Consider the following 20,184-nt stretch of genomic DNA (forward strand, 5'->3'; position numbering starts at 1 on the left):
TGACAATTAATCAAAACCCAAGAAGATTATGATTCAACAGAAACGATAAGGGACAATTACACATTAAATCACTTTACACTTCCATCGATCGCATCTTTTCACTTCACACCTTCTCTTTCATTCACAAATCACAATAACTTCACGACTGCACAATCAAACGACGATTACAACATCGAGCAGCAATTCCATGCCAAACTCTTTTACACTTTCGAATGTTCAATCCGCCCTCTTAAGGCACAATATTATATATATATATATCATAAGAAACTATTAAAAGTGAGCAAAATGACAATTACGGAAGAATAAGAGCAACTGTAACTGTACAATTGAATAGATGTTACAATTGAAACTGTAACGGTGAGAATGACAACAGCGGACACGAATGCGTAGAGTTCTCTACAAAATGTCTCGCAATAGAACAAGATAAAACGCTGAGCGTTCCACTTTAATTCGCGATCGGCTATCACGCACGCGGCGCTAGTTTCTTGTCCCGCTCCGTGGCATGGTTAAGTGCTGGCTGCCACTTGTAAACTGTTATGCTCTTTTCACCGGACAGAGAGCGTAGGAAACGGGAGAGTGCAAACGAACAGTGTCTTTAGAAGCCCCACCATATAGTACGTGTTACATATGTATATACATGCATACTACTGTATACATATGCAGACGAAGCGTTGAGTTTGCTACGTTTGTTTCGGGGGAGAATTTCCGCCGACCATCCTACTTCCTATGACCGTGTACTCGAATCGCCCTAACCACATCCCGTGACGATTCTTGTACACGTTACTTGTTTTCGATCCTTTCATCGCACTCGGCCGATCCCTTCTCTATGCAAAAACTGCGTTTATCGCGATTGAAGGGCGTAAACTGTTAACTGGTCATGTTAGGAAACATAGCAACGGAATGGTGCGTAAATGGAAGGAGATAGAAACGTTTCACGAACGGTTCTACTTTCGTAAATGTACCGCTGTATGAAAAATTATTCTTTTTTATCGAATTTATATATAAAGTTTGAAATTGTTTTTGCTCATAGGTAAATAAATTATGAAGAATTGAGACATACGATTATGCTCGGAATCCCAGGATGACGGAGTTCAACGAATTCAAGTTAATTAAGACACGTTAGGGCAGAAAGCTTTGATGAAGCAGCTGCTCCAATTATAAGTTTTATGGGCCTTAAAACAATACGAGGCAAACAATGCAACATCGTATAGAAGGAAACGTATAGATATAAATTACAAAAATAAATGATGGAAAAAAACATAACAATTCCAAAATGAATTTAAACGATGCACATAATATAATGTATGCTTTGGAGGTCACGAAATGAAGGAAAAAATAGATAATGGAAGAAAGCAACCAGATAATGTTAACAATTTCCGGTACCTTTAACAATGTCAAGGAAGATTCTCAGGTGTTTTCCAAGTATAATTAGTATACCAAGTATAATAGGCCAAAATTCTTTTAGATATACTTTTATCAGAGAATACTATAATTTTCAAATACCTTTCTTTTTTATTTATTCTAAAACTATTTTGTATTTGATTTTTATTCTCTAAAAATTGCCTATCAATTGCTTAAACAAAGTTACAAGAAATTTTTAGTGTTTTATATTTAAAAGGAAATGATTGAGTAAGCACAGATCTATATATTTCTTAAACTAGGAAATTGCTCAAGAAATAATAAAGTGCAACTCAGTTGAAAGAAATAAGTAAAATGGAGAATATAAAAATATTAATTTGTCGTTATTGAAGAAACAATAACGCCCAGTATAGATAATAAAACGTTCTAATTGATCACGAATAGCGTTGTTCCCGTTGAAATACGCCCGTGATAAATTCGCGTGAAAGTCATAAGGTAATTTTACTCCCTAGACAAACCGGTCTTCGTTTTTTCCCCCCTTTATGAACTGCATTCTACGTGTACGCGAACAGGCTGTGTACGCGGTATTATTATTAAACCTAAAGTTAATTCCGTGTTTGGAAAATGTACACGATATCACCTTTCAATTCGCGGTATATTAATTCAGACAATGATTTTTTTTATCTAATAATGCATCGTGATTTATTACAAATAGATTCATTTGTTTGTTATATTGTTGGAAAATATATGTTTTAATCTCTTCCTTTAAATTGTCAATTTGAACAAAATTTTCTAATGGATCAGAAATGCAAAAAGGAACTTAACATGTACTTGATTTAATAATTAACTTAAATCTTCATTAACTAATTAAATAAGAATTCCAAGATAGGAACAGAAGAAGCAGGGAATTGCTATTAAAAACGATATTAGAGTTCCTTCAGAAGAAAATCTCACAAAACCATCATTTCAATTCATCTTCCCTTCTTCAACGTCACTGTTACATTCCAGAGGGAGAACTGTATGACTCTTCATTCATAAATTCACTTTCGTCGCAGTGAAACAACGCCATCTTTCTCCTCCATATCGCCTGAGCCGCTAATTAAAGGCCAATTAAATTTATCTGAATTATCGGTTCCCTGAATACCCCTTCAATGAACAAACGGCACGTTTGGGCCCATCACTTTATTCGTGGCTGATACATCCTTTCCGAGAACGCACGCAAACAACGGCGGAAGTCTTTAATCTATAACATAACGTGCCCTCCACGAGAAAGGTTTTGCAAAGGAAGAGTTCAAGGCGTATATTGTCCGTGTTCATCTGGCGAAACTCCGGTGTCAAGGGCGACAACCATTCCAACCGGAGGATATTAAATTAATTACCGAACCGTACCTTCCTCTAGCAGAACCATACGTTGTAGTTTATAATTGTAACAAAAATTGTCATTGCATCATGCTTACGCAACGTTTGTGTTAGAAATTATCCTAATTGCCTACTTTGTATAATAAATGGACCACTCTATAAAAATATAATATACTATGTATTATAATGAGACAGGAATGAGTTTTGCAGTTTCGAGTTTCCAGTGAAAATGAGAAAATTTCTACTGACCGAGAATAAATTTCCTTGAATCAAATTGGAAAGATTTTTGTTTACAAATAATTTATTTCCTTTGACTACGAATTTTTATATAAATTTATATTTTCGTGGATCCAGCAAAGGAACTAAAATCTAATACAAAGCCCACATTCTTCTGAAACTTGACTCATTCATTTAGTAATTATGAATTAAGCCTGACTCATTCTTTCATTTAACTGAGGGCTAAGGTCATCATCTTCCAATTAAACACTCTACAACGTATGGTGTTCTAAAAAAGAAGTCAGAAACTTGAAACGTACAGTGCTGTATCAAAGAAAATTTTAATAGACATACATCCTGTAATAAATGCTTTTTTTTAAACTACAAATGATGATGAAAGTAAGATTCAGTACAGAATTAATCTACTGTTACTACATATAAATGCACTACATAGGCATCTTATGTGACCAACTCATGCAAGTAATTCATGAAACTAGTTATTTCGCTGAAGAGATTGATTGGTGTAATTTATTACAACTTTTGATTAATAGTACCAACAGCTTTTAGGAAATTAGGTAGTTCATGTATTTTATCCATGATAGTGGTCCATCGTGTTCTTATTTCTCATTGTTAGGTAACTTTTAGCCAAACTGTGGTGAAAATGAAAGTCAGTTCGCCGTTATTCATAATATATTGCGTCTGCTACTGTACTCGTATTCCTTAATGATAACCAACCAAATATTACATCGATGTTATCTTATTTCATAAAAATCATCACTTATTCGATCAAGTGAAAATGTTATAAAACCTTCACAAACCATTCGAAGCACCGCTAAAATGAACTCTTAACACAGATCTCAGGGGCCAATGAACAAGTGTGTAAAATTACATTTCAATCATACCGGTTCTGGACAAATAAAAACCTTCCATCAACCTCATAGTTACCTACTGAATGTTTCATTTCGCGTTTATTGAGGACAAAGTTTAATAAACGAGCAGAAGCCACAGAAAATAGATTTTGTCATTTTCCAAGTTAGTCGAAATGGTTTGACTGAAACACAATTTTATATAAAGCACGTGAACATTAAATGTTCGATATTTTTTATTGAATGCCAAAGAATGTGGAAATGATTTTTCAACGATATGGTTATTATTGTGCATTATTTATTCTATGCTGTTTGTGAATATATGTGCTTAATTGTAACACGGCATGGGCAATAAAATGGTATTCCCCGAGTTCCGGAATGTATTCTGGAATGGCGGCAATTTTGTTCGGGATTAACTGAAACTGATGTAGGTATGTATATATCTACGCATTTAACTTTTTAACGTTTGTACAGAAGTACTGTTAATTTTCTTTTTCGTATTACGGAATGGTATAAAAGGAAGGAAGAAATTACACCCTTGTGGAATGACCAGTTAGGTTATGTTTATAATATTAAATGGTATCATCTAAGAAAAGATTCTCCATTTAGATACAACTATAACTTTAGCAAATTTTTCTCATGGTCAATTAAATAACAAGATGAATAATGAATATTATATTGTTTAGTAATAATAGTATGTTTTTAAAGATAACACTTACCAGTGAAATTATGTGAAGAAAGTGAATCAAGCAGGAAGACCACAGAAGATACACGCTTGATCTATCAAACTGAGATGAGTAACTAAAATGTTACCGATCCCGAAAGAAAGGAAAAAGGTTCAGAAGAGAAGCGAGGTAACCTATAGATACCTTGTATTTTGTCATTTATTTTTCATATTCACACGATCAGAATCGGCTGGCGTAAATTTAAGTTGTTGCAAGTAGAATGCTATAAGTCGAATTTGTTTAAAGCCGGAATCCTAGCTGTTCGAAGTGAAGTGACACAGATCCGAGCGGATCAACGCTGTTCAAAACGGAAGGACACGTGTTCGAGAGGATTGAAAAAAAAGTGCTATACACTTTAGTCTCAAGTGGAATAGATATGCGGATACGACCGAATCAGAGCGGAAATTTCAATGTATACAAACATTGAATTAGCCATAGCGCCTGATGCGATAAGCAAAATATGCTTGATTTCTAGATCATCTTTGCTCGACTTCTGTTTACTCAAATCATAGAAATGTGAAGTTGCCTCCTTATTGCAGAAGCCTTTTTAGATACACATTGTACTTTACTAACAGAAATATTAACCTAAAGCTTAAACTGAAACGGTATGAGATTAATAAGCGATTATAGGACGATAACAATTGACGATGGAACAAAATATAATAAATGATAATTAAATCTTGGTGAAACGACATTTCATACGCAAGAAACCTAACCTTCACGCGGCCGAGTTTAACACACTTAATCGATTCCCTGACAAGTTCTTATTGTAATAAGAATAACAATACACTTTCCACTTTTATTCGATTCACCGACAAACAAGGATAGACATCTCTCTCCTTCCCCCACTCTCTTTCTCTCATTGGCTCTCACTTTTCATCTTTCACCTCCCTTTCGTTCATCATCTAATCAAGAGATCACCTCGCTCAATCGGCGGATTGCTTTTCGCCGCTTTCGTGAAAGAACTATTCCTGTACACCTAACCTAAACTATCCTCACTCTCCCCTCCATTCTTCCGTTCTAACGTTGGACGACGAAATAGAAATTTTCTGAAGAATTTCGCGCGATCGTGTGAAAGGAGAGTTGCGGACTTGTTTAATTAGTTATCTGAAAGTAGAGGAAAACGTGCCGAGAGGGGAAACATTATCTGGGAACCGGGTGATCGCGATAATAACGCGCGTGAGAGGATGTGCACCGATGCTTAGTCAGATCTGGTCGAGATATTTAGGTTAACGGCCTCTCTCCTTTCCCTTCCTTCCTCTTCCCTCACAGTGTGGCTGATTGCAACCATCCGTCGACAAAACTGGGTTGATTTTGTCTTATTAAATTGGAACACATTAAATTTTCTTTTTCAAAGTTTTAAATTAGTATGTGGATATCGAACCTTAAACTTTGTTTGATATTCAATTGTTAGAAATCGTGATAAGGAAGAAACCTGCTATAACGCTATTAGATAACTATGTCTGTACCTTTTGTCAGTCTTGCCTATGTTTCTACTACTGTTCGTCTCTGCTATTATTTATTTCTACTACTTTTATGTGCTAGTTATATCTTTCATTATGGGTTTATGTTAACATTTTTCATCTATATAATTTTGAATAGATGCTATATCCCAATTTAAACTAAATTTTATATATATACATATAACAAATAGAACATGATTCTAATAATACCCTAAAATTATTATGTTCAACCAGACAGCCTAAAAACGTAATGTAATTCTCATATATTCCAGCAACCAGTATATCCCACATTCTCAATTTCCCACATTCAAACTAATTGAAATTTCACAAGTAACAAATAAAAACTAAAAAGTATAAAAAAACGGAAAAGAAGAAAAAAATTAAGAAAAGGTTAAACAATAGCAAAAACCATTCAAATCGAACAATTCTTCTATTGTTATCCTTTTTAATGGTTGCTTCACTGTAATATTAGGAAAAACATTCGACGTATACATACAAGGTGTATCACGATCGTGATACAGTTCAACGCTACAATGTAATTGTGTTATGTAATATAATGTAACTTAAGAAACTCAGAAGTCAGATAAATACGTGCTTGTAAAAACGTGCAATATTACTGGTTCTTACTTTTTAAGGTTAAAATCTTTTTCTTAATAATGTAATATTTTTATCAAACAAACTATTACAATATACTAATTTATTAAAACTCGAAAAGCAATTTAAATCAAAATATAATGAATAAAGTATAATAAATCTCAAATTAAAATATACGAATTTACAACATCTTTTCTATTACTTATCTATCTTTCACGTGGGTCTTATATATTGTATTACATCCTGTACGTGGACAGTAGTGTATTTTAATGGAACGGGACCCAGAGGAGACTCACGTCACCGTAAATCGGTCAGGCAACGAGCTACACGAACGGGCTTTCTCTTCGATAACCCTCGATAACCCTACCTCGACACGCGGGATATTTTGCGCTTGCGCATCTTCGTCGTCTGCTCGCGTGCGCATGCACTTCATGTCTCGCGATTCATTGATACTCCACCAACGATTTGTCCCTACGACTATTTTATGGGAAATCGTTCTTAATTGCACGTCAATGCTTCCACGAGTTGATTTAAGGTATTCGATGTTTAAGAATAGTTTGCGGAGTTTACGGTACATGATAAAATATGGCAATTTAAACAAACAGGATATAATTTAATTGGTTAGAGTGGACAAAATGTGATGTTTTAGGTGAGTGGTTTTTTTATGAAACTGAACTTTTATAAAAGTTTAAATTTTGAAATCAGTCGAAGCGGACTCACAAAAAGGTCTGCCTGATAAATATCGTTTATCATTTACAAGTTAATACATTATTCATCCGTGTGGTCACTTTCCATTCGAAGATACAAATCTAAGTAAATCCTAACTTATTCATTTAGATACAGATAGGATTTTTTTCTCCCCATTGAGTTTCTAATATATGTATATAAATTTTAAAGAACTGCAAAAGATAATACGCCAAATAAATGTATAGATTACCTCACTGCTATACCCTTACTACCTTATATTTCTTATATTTTTTCATTATTTTAAAATAACTAAAACGACTTGCTTACTCAAGACGAATTCCTTCTAAGACTTATTCGATTGAAAATGACATCATAACCCCAACTGATATAGTATAATTTCAACACATGATTTGACTATTACCCTATATATTTTAACGTTGACCGCAATAGTCATCGTCTGTGACCAGCTCCAATCTTTCAGTGACGCTCTAGTAGTCATTGGTAATCAGCACCATAGATATTATTTAAAACAATTTTTAAAACACTTGAAATAAACATCCATCAACCTCTTTTGAGGTTGCACTCGATATACATACACAGACTCCATCGAAACAGAATCATATTCCTAACCTAAAAGATGTAAGTTTAAAGAACAGTTCCTTTTGCCGCGAGTACCAGGTACAATGCAAACTCAGCTTAACTCTCGAGACAGAGGCATCGAGCCATCGATCAACCACGTCAGAAATAAATTTCGATTTTTCACGGAGTTAGAAAGGGTAAGGGTGTGGAAGGGGGGGGGGGAGAAGAAGACGAGGGCTACTCGTTTACCGTGCGTTTCATGGGGCTTCCCGTTGATTTAATAAATAATACCGCGTGCTTTCGAAGAAGCTTAGAGGATACGCGTCACTTCGTCTCCTTATCCCCGACGATGATCATTCTCATACCATAGAGATTGCATTTGCGCATTCCACGATGCTCGTACATATATACGATTACAGCGAAAGATGACTGGCGTATTTTTTGCGGTCGTTGACTCGTTCGAAATACAACGTGTCCGTCATTTAAGCTTCTTTTAAACTACCTTGCGCACTCACACGCGCAGACGCGTCCCTTTATACCATCTTACGCGTCTGCAAAGTACAATGTCTTTGTTGTATGCCTCATATATAGTTATGGCTATGGTAGTCTATGCTACTACGCGCTAAATTAATCTTTCATAATTGAATACATAGTATAAATTGTATAGTATGAACATTGTGTAGGGATATAAAATTGTCGCGAGATTGAGTGGTTAGAAGTTTTGTATGTTCGAGTAATTTAGGGATGCATAATGTTTGTAAATCTCATAGTAATTGAAATCTTGGCTACAGTGATTAAAGAAGTTTCGAACACTGTCAAACGCAATTACACGCTTCGAATTTATAGAAAATCGTGGCTAGGAACTGGGAGATCTTTTTTCAAATGTACTCTAATCTCAAAACAGGTCAGTGACCGTTTTCATATTGAAAGCTATTTTTAACCGGATATCGGGGCAAAATCGAGAGCAATACGATACGCAATCGATAATTTTAATGTTACGCATCGATGGGCAATTATTATCGATTATAATTCGGTGTCATACATATTGATAAGGCCGCAATGGGCCGTCTTTTACATACGAATCACCGAGCGTGCACACGACACGCTAACGCGCTGGAATACCAATGAACCATGCATACACAGAATCTCAAAGAAATACACCCGACCTAGAAATTTTAACCTTCATGTCACGAAACGATTCTGCCTTTTAAAAATCACGCAAATTTTTTCATCTGTTTCGTTTTTCTCTTTTTTAATAACTGATTAAGTAACAAAGTAATTTATTAGGTAAAAATTAGATTAACATTTTTATACGAGCAAACTGATGAGATATTCGCATGTATAAAAAAATAAAAGTTTTCTAAATACAGTTTTAATTTTTATAATATTCACGGTAAATTGCAAATACTTTCTGTGATATACAAAATATGATGTACAAGAAATAAAGAATGATTCTGATAATTGTAACTCAAATTTGAGATATGAAAAATCCACAGAATACTTTTGACAATTAGTACATAGAGAACACTATGTGAGTCTTAAAAAAAATCCACATGGTTTATTTACATTTGACGTTAGTTACCGCGTACGAGCTCCGTTACGTGTATACACCGGGTGAACGAACTTCGAGAATTTGTGGGCCTATTACGTGAACCCTTAAATTTCAGTGCCTATTTGTATGCCGAACAGATTTTTCAAGGGCCGAAGCCGTGGTGCGCGGCGTGGTGTCGATGGAACTAAATGATGGGGAAAGGGGAGGTGTGTCTTACGAATATATGCTCGTTCGACATCGTTAATCGAATCGGTCGTAATTACGTACATCGTAAATTTTAATGATCCTTAATCGGATCGGCAAGTGGACTGGCTTCTTTTAACGGTGATGTTTTGAGATCCCGCTAAACATCGGGCCAAAAGAAAAAAAATAACATTCTGCAGTTTATGTCCGAGAACAAAGGCCCTTGAACTCGGTCCTTTCGTAAATATTGCAGAAAATCATTCGGTGGATTTCTGAGAATAAACCTCTTTAAATAGTGGAACTTAAAGAATCAAAATTATTATCGCACTCACACTTGGATATTGAACATTTTGTTTTGGTAAATTTTAATACTTTTTAAGTAAATTTTGACCGATGGTACAAATAATCTACATTATATCAATTTACGATATTTTCATGTTTCAAGTTGTTTTATCATCACACTCATCTGAAGTTTCCGTTAGTAAATCTCGTCTTCTTTGACGAACGTTTTACGTTTCTCCAAGATCGTGAGGATCAGATGCCGTATCGATATTAGCTTACCACTATGTTCTTAAGAAGCCCGTGCTCATGTTACAGATCATCGATAGCCAGTTATACATTGTTAACTAAATGACCGATTAAAAGACAGTGGAAAGTGATTCTTATAACTTTCAAACGATGGCCAATATCTCTATCAACGGTATGAACGTTATCGTCATCAACAAAATCACCGACTGTGGACAATCATAAATTGCTCGATTTACATAAAATCTACGGTCTGTGAGAACAAGATATGACATTTTATCAAGCTAATAAAGTAACGAGTAAGTCAATTGATGAAAGTTTACGAGTGATTTAGTAGCTATTTTGATTCAAGAAAAAATGGCAATCACTGCATTTAGATAACAATTTTATTTAATAGGTTTTATCCAATACTGCTACATAAGAAATGGATGATACATAGATAATTTACCTTGTCAATGCTCAATTTTGAATATTAATTTGTATATGAGATATATTTATGAGAGATGTATAAAAAAAGGAACGATAGATATTGTAGCATAGAACAATATCTAGTTTGGTGCCGTAGGAAGAGGAGGTCAACGTTCCAAGATTCCCGGGCGGTTTTAATCGATCCTTATCGGGGCTAGCGGATCACCGTGAACGCGACCATTAATCAGATCTTCGTTAAGATCGATATCGATTACAGAGGATCGCTGGTGGATCGGCGACTGGGTTCATGGAAAATAAAAGAAGACTCACCGGCGTGGCTTGGGTCGCAGTATCTCGTGACCGGAATCGGATATGCAGATACTCAGGCTCAATGGTCCCCCATAGTGTTCTGGAGGCGCACCGGTTTGGACGGTCTGCTGCTGGGGACTGGATATACCGCCAGAACCGGAAGTACCGGTCAAAAACAGCGGTTGCTGCCCGCAACCATCCATCGTGGCTCGTTCGACGTTCATTGTGCCTCCCGTTGCTGATTGCACTGGAAGACCTACAAATTTTAAAATAAAAATATTTTATGTTCTTGTTAAAAAACATTTTAGTACATTTCACTTTTCTTGAAAAATTCCTCTACAAGAATTTAGGTTGATAGAAATATGGAAGTTACTGGATATTCTATTATTGTATAAGGTACTAATATTATTTAATTTTTTTAAATCATAATGCAGATAAAAAATGCAATTTTATCGTTATTGATTTAAATTTAATTATTTTCTTCCTTACGTTTCAACAGAATCATAAAATCGCAAAAATATTATAAATCTTTAATAAATTTTTTAAATTAATAGATTATTATACTATACTTTCGCTGAGTATACTTTTCAATGCAATTGCATGAGGTAATGAAACATAATAACATAATAGTAACTCTTCTCTTATCAAAAACGCGAGCAAAGCTAGCTTATGAACGTGTATAGAAATTCGCCGCGAGAAATCTGCTCCCGATCAGGAAAATCTTCGGTAGAAAGTAATTATGCGAAACTTTCTTCTCGGGCTCGAAGGTCATTAACGAGCGTCTGGATGATTCTAAGAATAATTAGCAGCGCGATAGCATCGCTGACGGGAGGAAACAATTATTTCTCTGTTCATACGCGCGGTGTCTGTTGTCGCGCTACGAACGTGCCGCTAATTACCGTTGGAAACACGCCGAATATGTTAATAGGAAGAGCGTATCGTTCATTTCGCGCGAGGTTCCAATGCCTTTCGGGAAAATTTGCTGCAACTTTCTCCATTGAAAATATGTCCGCTTATAGAGTGATCTGGAAAAGGATTAAATGAATTAGAGGATGTTCAGGATGTTTTTCAAATGAAGGGAAAACTTTTAGGAATGTAGTTATTACAGCGGTGGAAGATTATGTAGTTTGCAGATCTTGTATTTTGAGATTATTTGGATATTTTGCATTAATGATTACTCTATCTATAATAAATTATGTTATTTATGAATAAAAATCAGATTGCACGTAATAAAGAGGAATTAATGAAAAATTAATTTTTCGTAAAAAAAATGTACATATTCTTTTACCAGCATGTTATATTGCAAAACTGGCAATCCTTGTACGGGCTAATAACCGTTCTATAAACTCCATTTGAGGTCAATCGCTTGCTAACCGTTCACTACGCAATACGCAACTCATTAACGATAACAAAAAAAAAAAGTGAAATAATGGATTCTCTTGGTGAATTGTAGCAACAATGGTGGACAGACCGGTCTGCCGCTTTTAACATACACAAATTAATAAACACGTTCTATATGTTCAAATACTGCGGTTCTAGCAAGTGTCTACGTTGTTTTTGTTCAAACTGGCCGCAATTAAGTTATGAACTCTGGAGCATATAGATGTAATCTTTCTACTAATTTTTCAAGTAAAGATTGAAATCCACTATATGATTATATGTATAATTATATAATTATAGTTATAAATAAATAATTATATTCTTTGATTTTTAAAGAATTAATATTTATAGAATATAAATAGAGAATTATTTTTTAGTATGAATTCTAGTATTATAAGTTTCATGAGGATTGAAACAACTTTGAAATCGGAGATTTAATTAGTATCTAAAGAGGAAGAAGATTCTATGAGTTGGGATAGTATAAGTTACAGACAAGGGGGGAAAAGAGATTTATGATTTACGAATTAGAAAGTTGAATACCCTGAAAACTACTTCCCCTAGATTCTAGATTATAACTTCTGAATGTACCTTTATAAAGAATCGTTCATTTTATACACATAGGTACATAATATATTTTAAGTTAACATGAATTTTATACTGTTAAATATTCTTTAATATATCGCAATACATTTAAATAATTGGAATCTCATTTATAAATTTTCCTTAGAGGACTATAAATATATAATACGTTCTTTCATTTATATCATTTACTTTGCAATTGGTTTGTGATATCCAACCAGATATCCAACGTCAATAAAAAAAAGGGTACAGCGGATATCAGATATAATAAGAGAAAAGAAGAAACAAAGAACGTTCTGGAAAAGTAGAGACAGATTATACAAGGAACAAAGAGAATGAATATCATACGCAAAACAGGTTAAACTACATACATACGAGATTTAACCTCAGTTACTGATATCAGTACCACCCAAAACTTCATTGAAAAGAATCTCCGACCTTCAGCGTATATTTTTCATATCAAATATTAATAACAGACATACCAATGCGGTCAAAATGACGAATGATATTTCGCATAGAAGTTAGAATCTATACCTATATAAAATACATACATATGGGAAAGCGAACGTCCAAGTTTCGTACACGCGAGAGTAACATTCCTATGGACGAGCGCTAATAGTTGCGAACGATCGCAGTCACGAATGAACGATCACGAAAAAAAATGTTGTAACACGTGCGCCTTTAATTTTCCTATTTCGTGGCGAACCGTTGCCTCCCTTAACCCCGATGTTAGCGCGATCTGTTCCGGGAGGCGGTCCAGTTGATAACTGGTTTTCAATAAGTCACTCGTAAACGTGCTCGGACCCCGATATCACATAGATGACAGACTTTCTGCGGTAATTATTGAGTTGGACGTTCACGTACACATGTATCTACGTTCTATTGAAAGATGATAGTCATTATATCTAGCAACGGAATCTGAATAAGATGTGCTCACTTAGATGTTAAAGTTTATAATGTCCTAATAACGATTTACCGTAGTTTTAAATTATCTTAAGAATTTGCTTGATATTTGAAGTTTTACAGATCTTAACGAACTATGATTTATGATTATATAAGATATAATATAGAAGGTATAAAATGGATTCTGTAAATCTCCTATAATGATGCAAATTGGTTTTCTTGTACGATAGAAAAGAATTTACAAATAATTTTGCTACTGGTTACAACAGAAAAATCTTTTTATATCTAAAATGAATTACTTTGTGCGTGCACTTAATGATCTAACCTAGATGATGAAAGAAAAAGCATTCTGTTGCAGATGTATAAATAGAAATTATAAGCTGCATGAAGCAGGTGGTTTTTGGTAGTTATACAAACTCATTGAAAAATGACCATTGAATTAGAAACAAAAAGATTTAAAAAAATTGATGTAACAATTTTCTTGAACGCTTTCCTGAACTTCCAAAACATTTTTTAAAATTTAAGAACTTCCAAATCTTTCCTGAAAAGCGAATTTTCTAGCGAAAATATCCCTTTAAGTCAAACACTTCCGCAGAAAGATAGTGAGGCATAAGAAGCTGATGGACGTACAAAGTACATGAACTGATCGATGCACAAGAGTAAACAGCGATGGGTGCGGTTCGATGGTGTCCCGTTGCATAAGTGGATGGCTATAGGTTGGCAGTGTAGTTGGATTAACCCCTTAAAGAACTGCAATTTTCCCCGCATGACCGATCTCATAACTCAATGAATAGAGCCATATGGGGCAACTCACGGATCGATATCTTGTTTAACCAACCGCACGAATTACATTTCGTTTCATCGTGTAGGCGTAAGGTGGAGTGAAGAACGCAGTTTTCAGCTCGTTAAATCGGTCAATAGTATCGACGATAAATAATGCTTCACAACTACGTGTTATTAATAGATTTATAATTGTATAGATGGAATTGTTAGAATTCCTGAAATACTTGTAATTCATAGTCTAAAATGCTTAGGATATTCTGAGATTAGTACAAGAAATATATATTAGTCAGGTGAAACTCAGCTGTTTAAATCGAACAATAAATAGTTTCTGTTTGATTGTACATTAGGTGGAATATTCGCTAACTTCTCCCTCATTATCTTCTAATTACATTAAAATATCTGTAAAAGTGAGGACTTTCATTACTATTTACATTGCTTATATATATCGCCATTTTATTTCAATTAATTCTCCTATTTTGATAGAATGAAATTCTATCAACTAATGAAGTCGAGAAACTTTAACCGGAATACCTAAGTAACAATTTAGTCCCTATTTAAAATCTTGTACATACTTTTATAGCTGCAGCATAGCTCAAACCGTATCTCACTTTACTAGTTCTAATACTAATTCTAATAAAACTAAAAGGATTTGGCAACTGTAAACAAACTCTCATAAATCCGCTACAATATTGTAATATTCCAATTGCTATGCAATACTCCAAATTTCCCGTCAAAGTTCTATACTGTAAAATTAATAAAAAAGGAAAGAAAAAAGGACAAAGAAGGAAAGAGATGTAAAAAGAAAAATAACGAAAAGAAGCATCAATTCATGTTGCAAATATGAAGCACAAATGGTACAGCGTAAACCTAAAACTTTTTGGAAGTTTCCGCAAACGAGACCCGACGAGAGCGTGGTCTCGTGTTGCTCGCTTTGACGGCCCCTTGTATGCAATTACTCTGGCTGGCTCCCAAAGTGCTTCCTTAAGCGTGCATATCAGGAACAGAGCGTCTCGCGTCCGCCCTCCCTCCGCCACTCCCTTCATACCCCTTTTCCACGCGAAGTGAAAGCACGCGCGCAATGTTGGCTGCCCTTTCGCGGAATTTTCATCCACGTGATGTTCGCGGAATGCCGACATTCTTTAAGATCCTTCCACCGTTTTTACCAGAGGAAGTAACTGTGTTCCGATCCTCGTTCTTCCACCAGATCTAAAAACGTCCTATCGTCGTGACGTCTGCTGATTTTGTGTCACGCTACTTATCGTAACTTCTTGTTGGTATAGTAATAGTAAACGCATTTTAATCTATTATTTTATACGCGAAAAAGGAGGAAAGTGCATTTTAATAGATTCAGTACAAATTTGCCAGTGATTATGAAATTGACCTGTCAATAATCAAATGATTGAACTAGAATTAAATTCCTTGTCATTTAATCTAAACAAACTAAATAAAGAAATTGTATTCTGAAATATTCCAGCTCTGCCTAATAATACTTTTTAATACTATTGATATATTTACAGAAAGCTGTACAGTATGTAATTTTATATGATGCGTAATGTTGTATTACAATAATTCTAAAATGTAAATAGCTTGGAACACAGAGATGTATAGTTCTTCGTGACCCACTTACTCGAAAGCTTTGGTCTTGTACTATTTTTCTTACTCTTTTATGATACATGTTTTCCTTTCCTTTTTTATTTATACAATTCGTTATGACTCGTTTTCTCCTCGTATTCAGATTGTACTATATTTTTAGCATGTTTCTCATTATCAGTCTTCCCATAGTTGAAATTTAACCTCATTTTATCATCATGCGTAACGCACATCGAATGATGATTTGGAAGTAAAATTTCGAAATCTTTATAGTTTTTATATTATACATATAATGTAAAGAAGCAAATTCTATGTATTTATGTGATTTGATTATGTTTGAAACAATCTGAAATTAACACGTCATAAATGGATAACGGTGTACCACATCCTTTTCATTCAACATAAATACCATCTGTCAATATTAACAGATTCTTTTGGCTTCCATAATCGTCAACTAATTTTTGAGAATTAAAGTTCCTCTTATCCGAACGACTCAGTGATCTAAACTATAATGTTGAGAAGAACATTTCTATATGCTGTATGAGCCAACTTTTTAATTGTTTTATCGAGTATGTCTATGAGATATACGTATACAATAGTTCACAAAAGTTCGTTTGCACATGGAGTGATTTGTTACGCTTGCGAGTGGTGACAGTGGAAATACTATGACAGTCATGGTGTGCTCGTGATTTACCTAGGGAGCAATCGAAAATTCGTGTTCCAGGGAGGCGCACGTGGGCGTAAACAAAAGTATGATTCTGCCTCGGGCACAGAATGTGCTGGACGCGGCGCTGGGTCCTGTACACCGGCTACGCCGTGCGGCATTGAGTGTATATGTATGTATGTATGTATATACGGCGTGGCATGGCGTACGGCCGTCCGCCCCGCGGCCACCGCATTCCAACGGCTGCCCAAACCAAAACCTATATCGTGTATACCCATCTCGCTCCTCTCTTCTCTTTTCACCCGTGTACTCGCTCTTTTTCCTTGCTGTCCTACTCTTTACCCACTCCACTCTGGTCACTCTGTCCACCCCCACCACTGTGCCTCTTATTCGAACCCTTACCGCGATCCTCTTCGCAGGAGAAACGCGGCTTTACATTGTCTCCCTCTCTGGCTCCCTCTCCCTTCCTTCCACCTCTCTCTATCTGTCTCCGTTCCTCCCTACAGTATCACAACGACACTTGCCATGATCTCGCAACGAATTTCTCGATCAATTCGGTCCATCGCGTATCATCTAGCGATGGAGAAATATCGATTGTCATAAGTAGACTGTTCATCCTTATCCATTTATGAAAAATTTTGAAATAAAAATATCTTCAGTACTTTATTTTTTATTTAAAATAACAAAGAAATTTTAAGCGAGTAAAATTGGTGTGACACCCTGTACATTAAAATATTCCCACATCACGAAATTGAAAAAAGAACACTTTCCGATGGCGAATTGATATACAGTTGTTTATGAAAGTATTTGGATGTTTACGGGTATTATTTATTACATATATACATTTATGAATATTTGTACATATTATGTATGTTGAATCATACCTGATAGCAGTTCTAACGAAATTTCAAAATGTTTTATGTAACATGTACAATATCTGTAAAAGGTTTCTATGGTAGGTGTCCAAATACTTTCATGAACCTGTGTTATCTCTATCTATAGCGTCATCCTCTTTATTCTATATTTGGAAATTGAATGAACCACAGTCGGAGGACATCACTAAATTCCCCACAAGACATCGTGAAACCCGAATGACCTTTCATAGAAACGAACCTTCTCCCCATTTGTCATTATTGCTTTATACCTTCCACGATTGGATTCACTGTCTTATCGATTCCGAGACAGAGACACACACCGCTCCCCAGCATGCATTCCTTCGTCGCGTATCATCGAGGACAACGGCGTACATTACCGGCTGCTTGTAACAGTTCTTTTCGTCATTTCTTTCGCGATGTTACAGTAGGATGCACGTAAACGCCCTCCCCCCTGCGGGACCGTAGATCAACACGATTTATGAGATCGTTACGAGCTGGCGGATCCATGGATACGGCGCAGTGTAACGTAAACGATCGACGATTTAATAAGTCCTGGGTAAATGTATACCACGCCAACCAAACTTTATGATGCCAAGCACTATGTTTACGATTCTCCGTGAAGTTTCAAGCAAATAAGACTGGAAATTATGCGTAATATGTGGGCTTTGGTACATTAATTGTACTTGTCATATACGGTACGAGTTGTGTGAATTATATATCTTTATGGGCAAACATGTCACAAATGTGTATATACAGTAGTGCTTTGTTTATTAACCAAGGATTAATCATATCGAAGAAGGTTTATTTCTAGAAAATCTCTAGCATTTCTTTTCTATGTTAATTATGAGCATGTATCTCAAACATGAAGCAAAATCTCAACAGGTTAAGGCTGTGGTTACAGAGGATGCAATTTTTTATGAATACATCAAATCAATCAAATATATAGATTGTTATGAGTACAGTGGCTACAAAGTGTATTTCCACATACATAGTAAATAATTAGGTTCGAATATATTAAATTTAAATTATATCACTCAATAGTACAACTTACAAAAATTGATATTGCGAAAATGAAATATACGACTTAATACAGAATATTTAATCGGAAAATGAAAAATGAAAATGAAAATATATGTATATTTCAATCTTCAGATGTTTCATTCGTCAGAACACCGTAACCAAAGCCTTCAACACGACACGTAACGACGTAACGATATATGATTTTGACAGAACGATCGGTCTTCGACTATGCATTAGGCATTAGATGGGAAAGTTCGATGCTGAACCTGTATGAGCATCTCCGTGTATACATATGTATATATAAGCACGTCATTGAACAGGCGAAAGTCTGAGGAGGATCATGACGATCTATCAGAAGGTTCTCGCGAGTGTGCAACCTACGTGACAACCGGTTAGCTGTAAATCCTTTCAGAGGTCCAAATTGTTCTTTCACGAGGATTTATGTGATATATACTTTACGATTCACAAAGAAATCGGAGCTGGTGGGTGCTTGATTTTGGGACAGAACTGAATCAGAGGACGGCTCCCATAGGAACATCGCGTGCATTTGAGAAAAATTTCATTTTCGGGAAAACCGGTTTCCAGCGGCTATTAGACGTTAGAGTGCGCGAACTTTCTGAACTGACTCATTTACGAGATTTTTTCACCATCAAATAATATTTTATGATGATTGTTGAATATTTTTAATACTCAATTTAATTATGGAAATATAAAAATTGAGAAAATATTATATCGTTTTGTCATGATATCATATAGTTTATGTTATCGAATAAATCTTGCACTAAGATATAATTTATAAAATTTTATGTTTTAAATTGTACATTTAAAGAATTTTTACTATTATTGTTTGATAGTAGTAATGTCTAAAGATATATATTGTAATAGGAAATGTTTTAAAAAGCTTACCAAACTTTTCTCAACGTATTGGTAGGGATGAACATATGTACGTATTCGACATGACGGACACTCGAGAAACACTCGATAAAATTATCAACAAAAAACTTCACTTTCGTTCAATGTTCACGTTGAATGAGCATTTTTTTCTTTTCACTATTCTATCAGGGATATGATACATGTATATATCCTGAACACGTCGCGAGGGTGTACATAACGTTTTTCACGGTTTTCGCGAAACTGTAAACACATACGAACTTTTTAAATTGTACCACGCAGACGATAATGTTGGTATAAATGCATAATGTGTCGAAACGAATCCGAGGGCCACGGAGATGAGACAGATTCACCTTGTTTCCTTCAAATCTTCGCGAGTAATATCTTCCATCTCATTAACGAGACAACATATCTGCACACGCATCCGACCGAGTCGCCGCTTTTCGGCAGCTGTCAATTACTAGCAACACAGGCGCCGCGTTTGTGCAGCATCCCAGCAGAACCACTTTCGGTCCAGGCTATGAACAAAAAAATCTCTCGTACTCTCGTGCAAGAAACTAACGTAGAAGACGATATCTCTGCCATCTATCAATCGTTGTGAAAACTAGCGTCGTAATTCCCGTTATTAACAGAGCCAAAACGATGTTCAAAGAAACGTATATTTTAAATTTTGT

The 20,184-nt window shown here is 35.3% G+C and overlaps 1 protein-coding gene across 5 annotated transcripts in view; it reads right to left on the reverse strand.

The window, feature by feature from the left end:
- Nucleotides 1–20,102, reverse strand: part of LOC122568515 (ankyrin repeat and BTB/POZ domain-containing protein BTBD11) — a 33,087-nt gene extending 12,985 nt beyond the window's left edge. The window contains exons 1-2 of one of the 5 annotated variants that reach the window (XM_043728317.1): nucleotides 19,526–20,102; nucleotides 10,847–11,081 (exon numbers count right to left, since the gene is read on the reverse strand). In XM_043728317.1, the coding sequence (XP_043584252.1) occupies nucleotides 10,847–11,049 (203 nt within the window). In that variant the 5' untranslated portion in view covers nucleotides 11,050–11,081; nucleotides 19,526–20,102. Of the gene's footprint in view, nucleotides 1–60; nucleotides 509–10,846; nucleotides 11,082–11,724; nucleotides 11,931–19,525 lie in introns of those variants that run through there. The other 4 variants (XM_043728319.1, XM_043728320.1, XM_043728315.1 and 1 more) reach the window with 4 other exon arrangements.
- Between the last annotated feature and the right edge of the window lie 82 nt (nucleotides 20,103–20,184).

The sequence above is a fragment of the Bombus pyrosoma genome, linkage group LG6 (genome assembly GCF_014825855.1).
Source record: "Bombus pyrosoma isolate SC7728 linkage group LG6, ASM1482585v1, whole genome shotgun sequence".
Taxonomy (NCBI): Eukaryota; Metazoa; Arthropoda; class Insecta; order Hymenoptera; family Apidae; genus Bombus; species Bombus pyrosoma.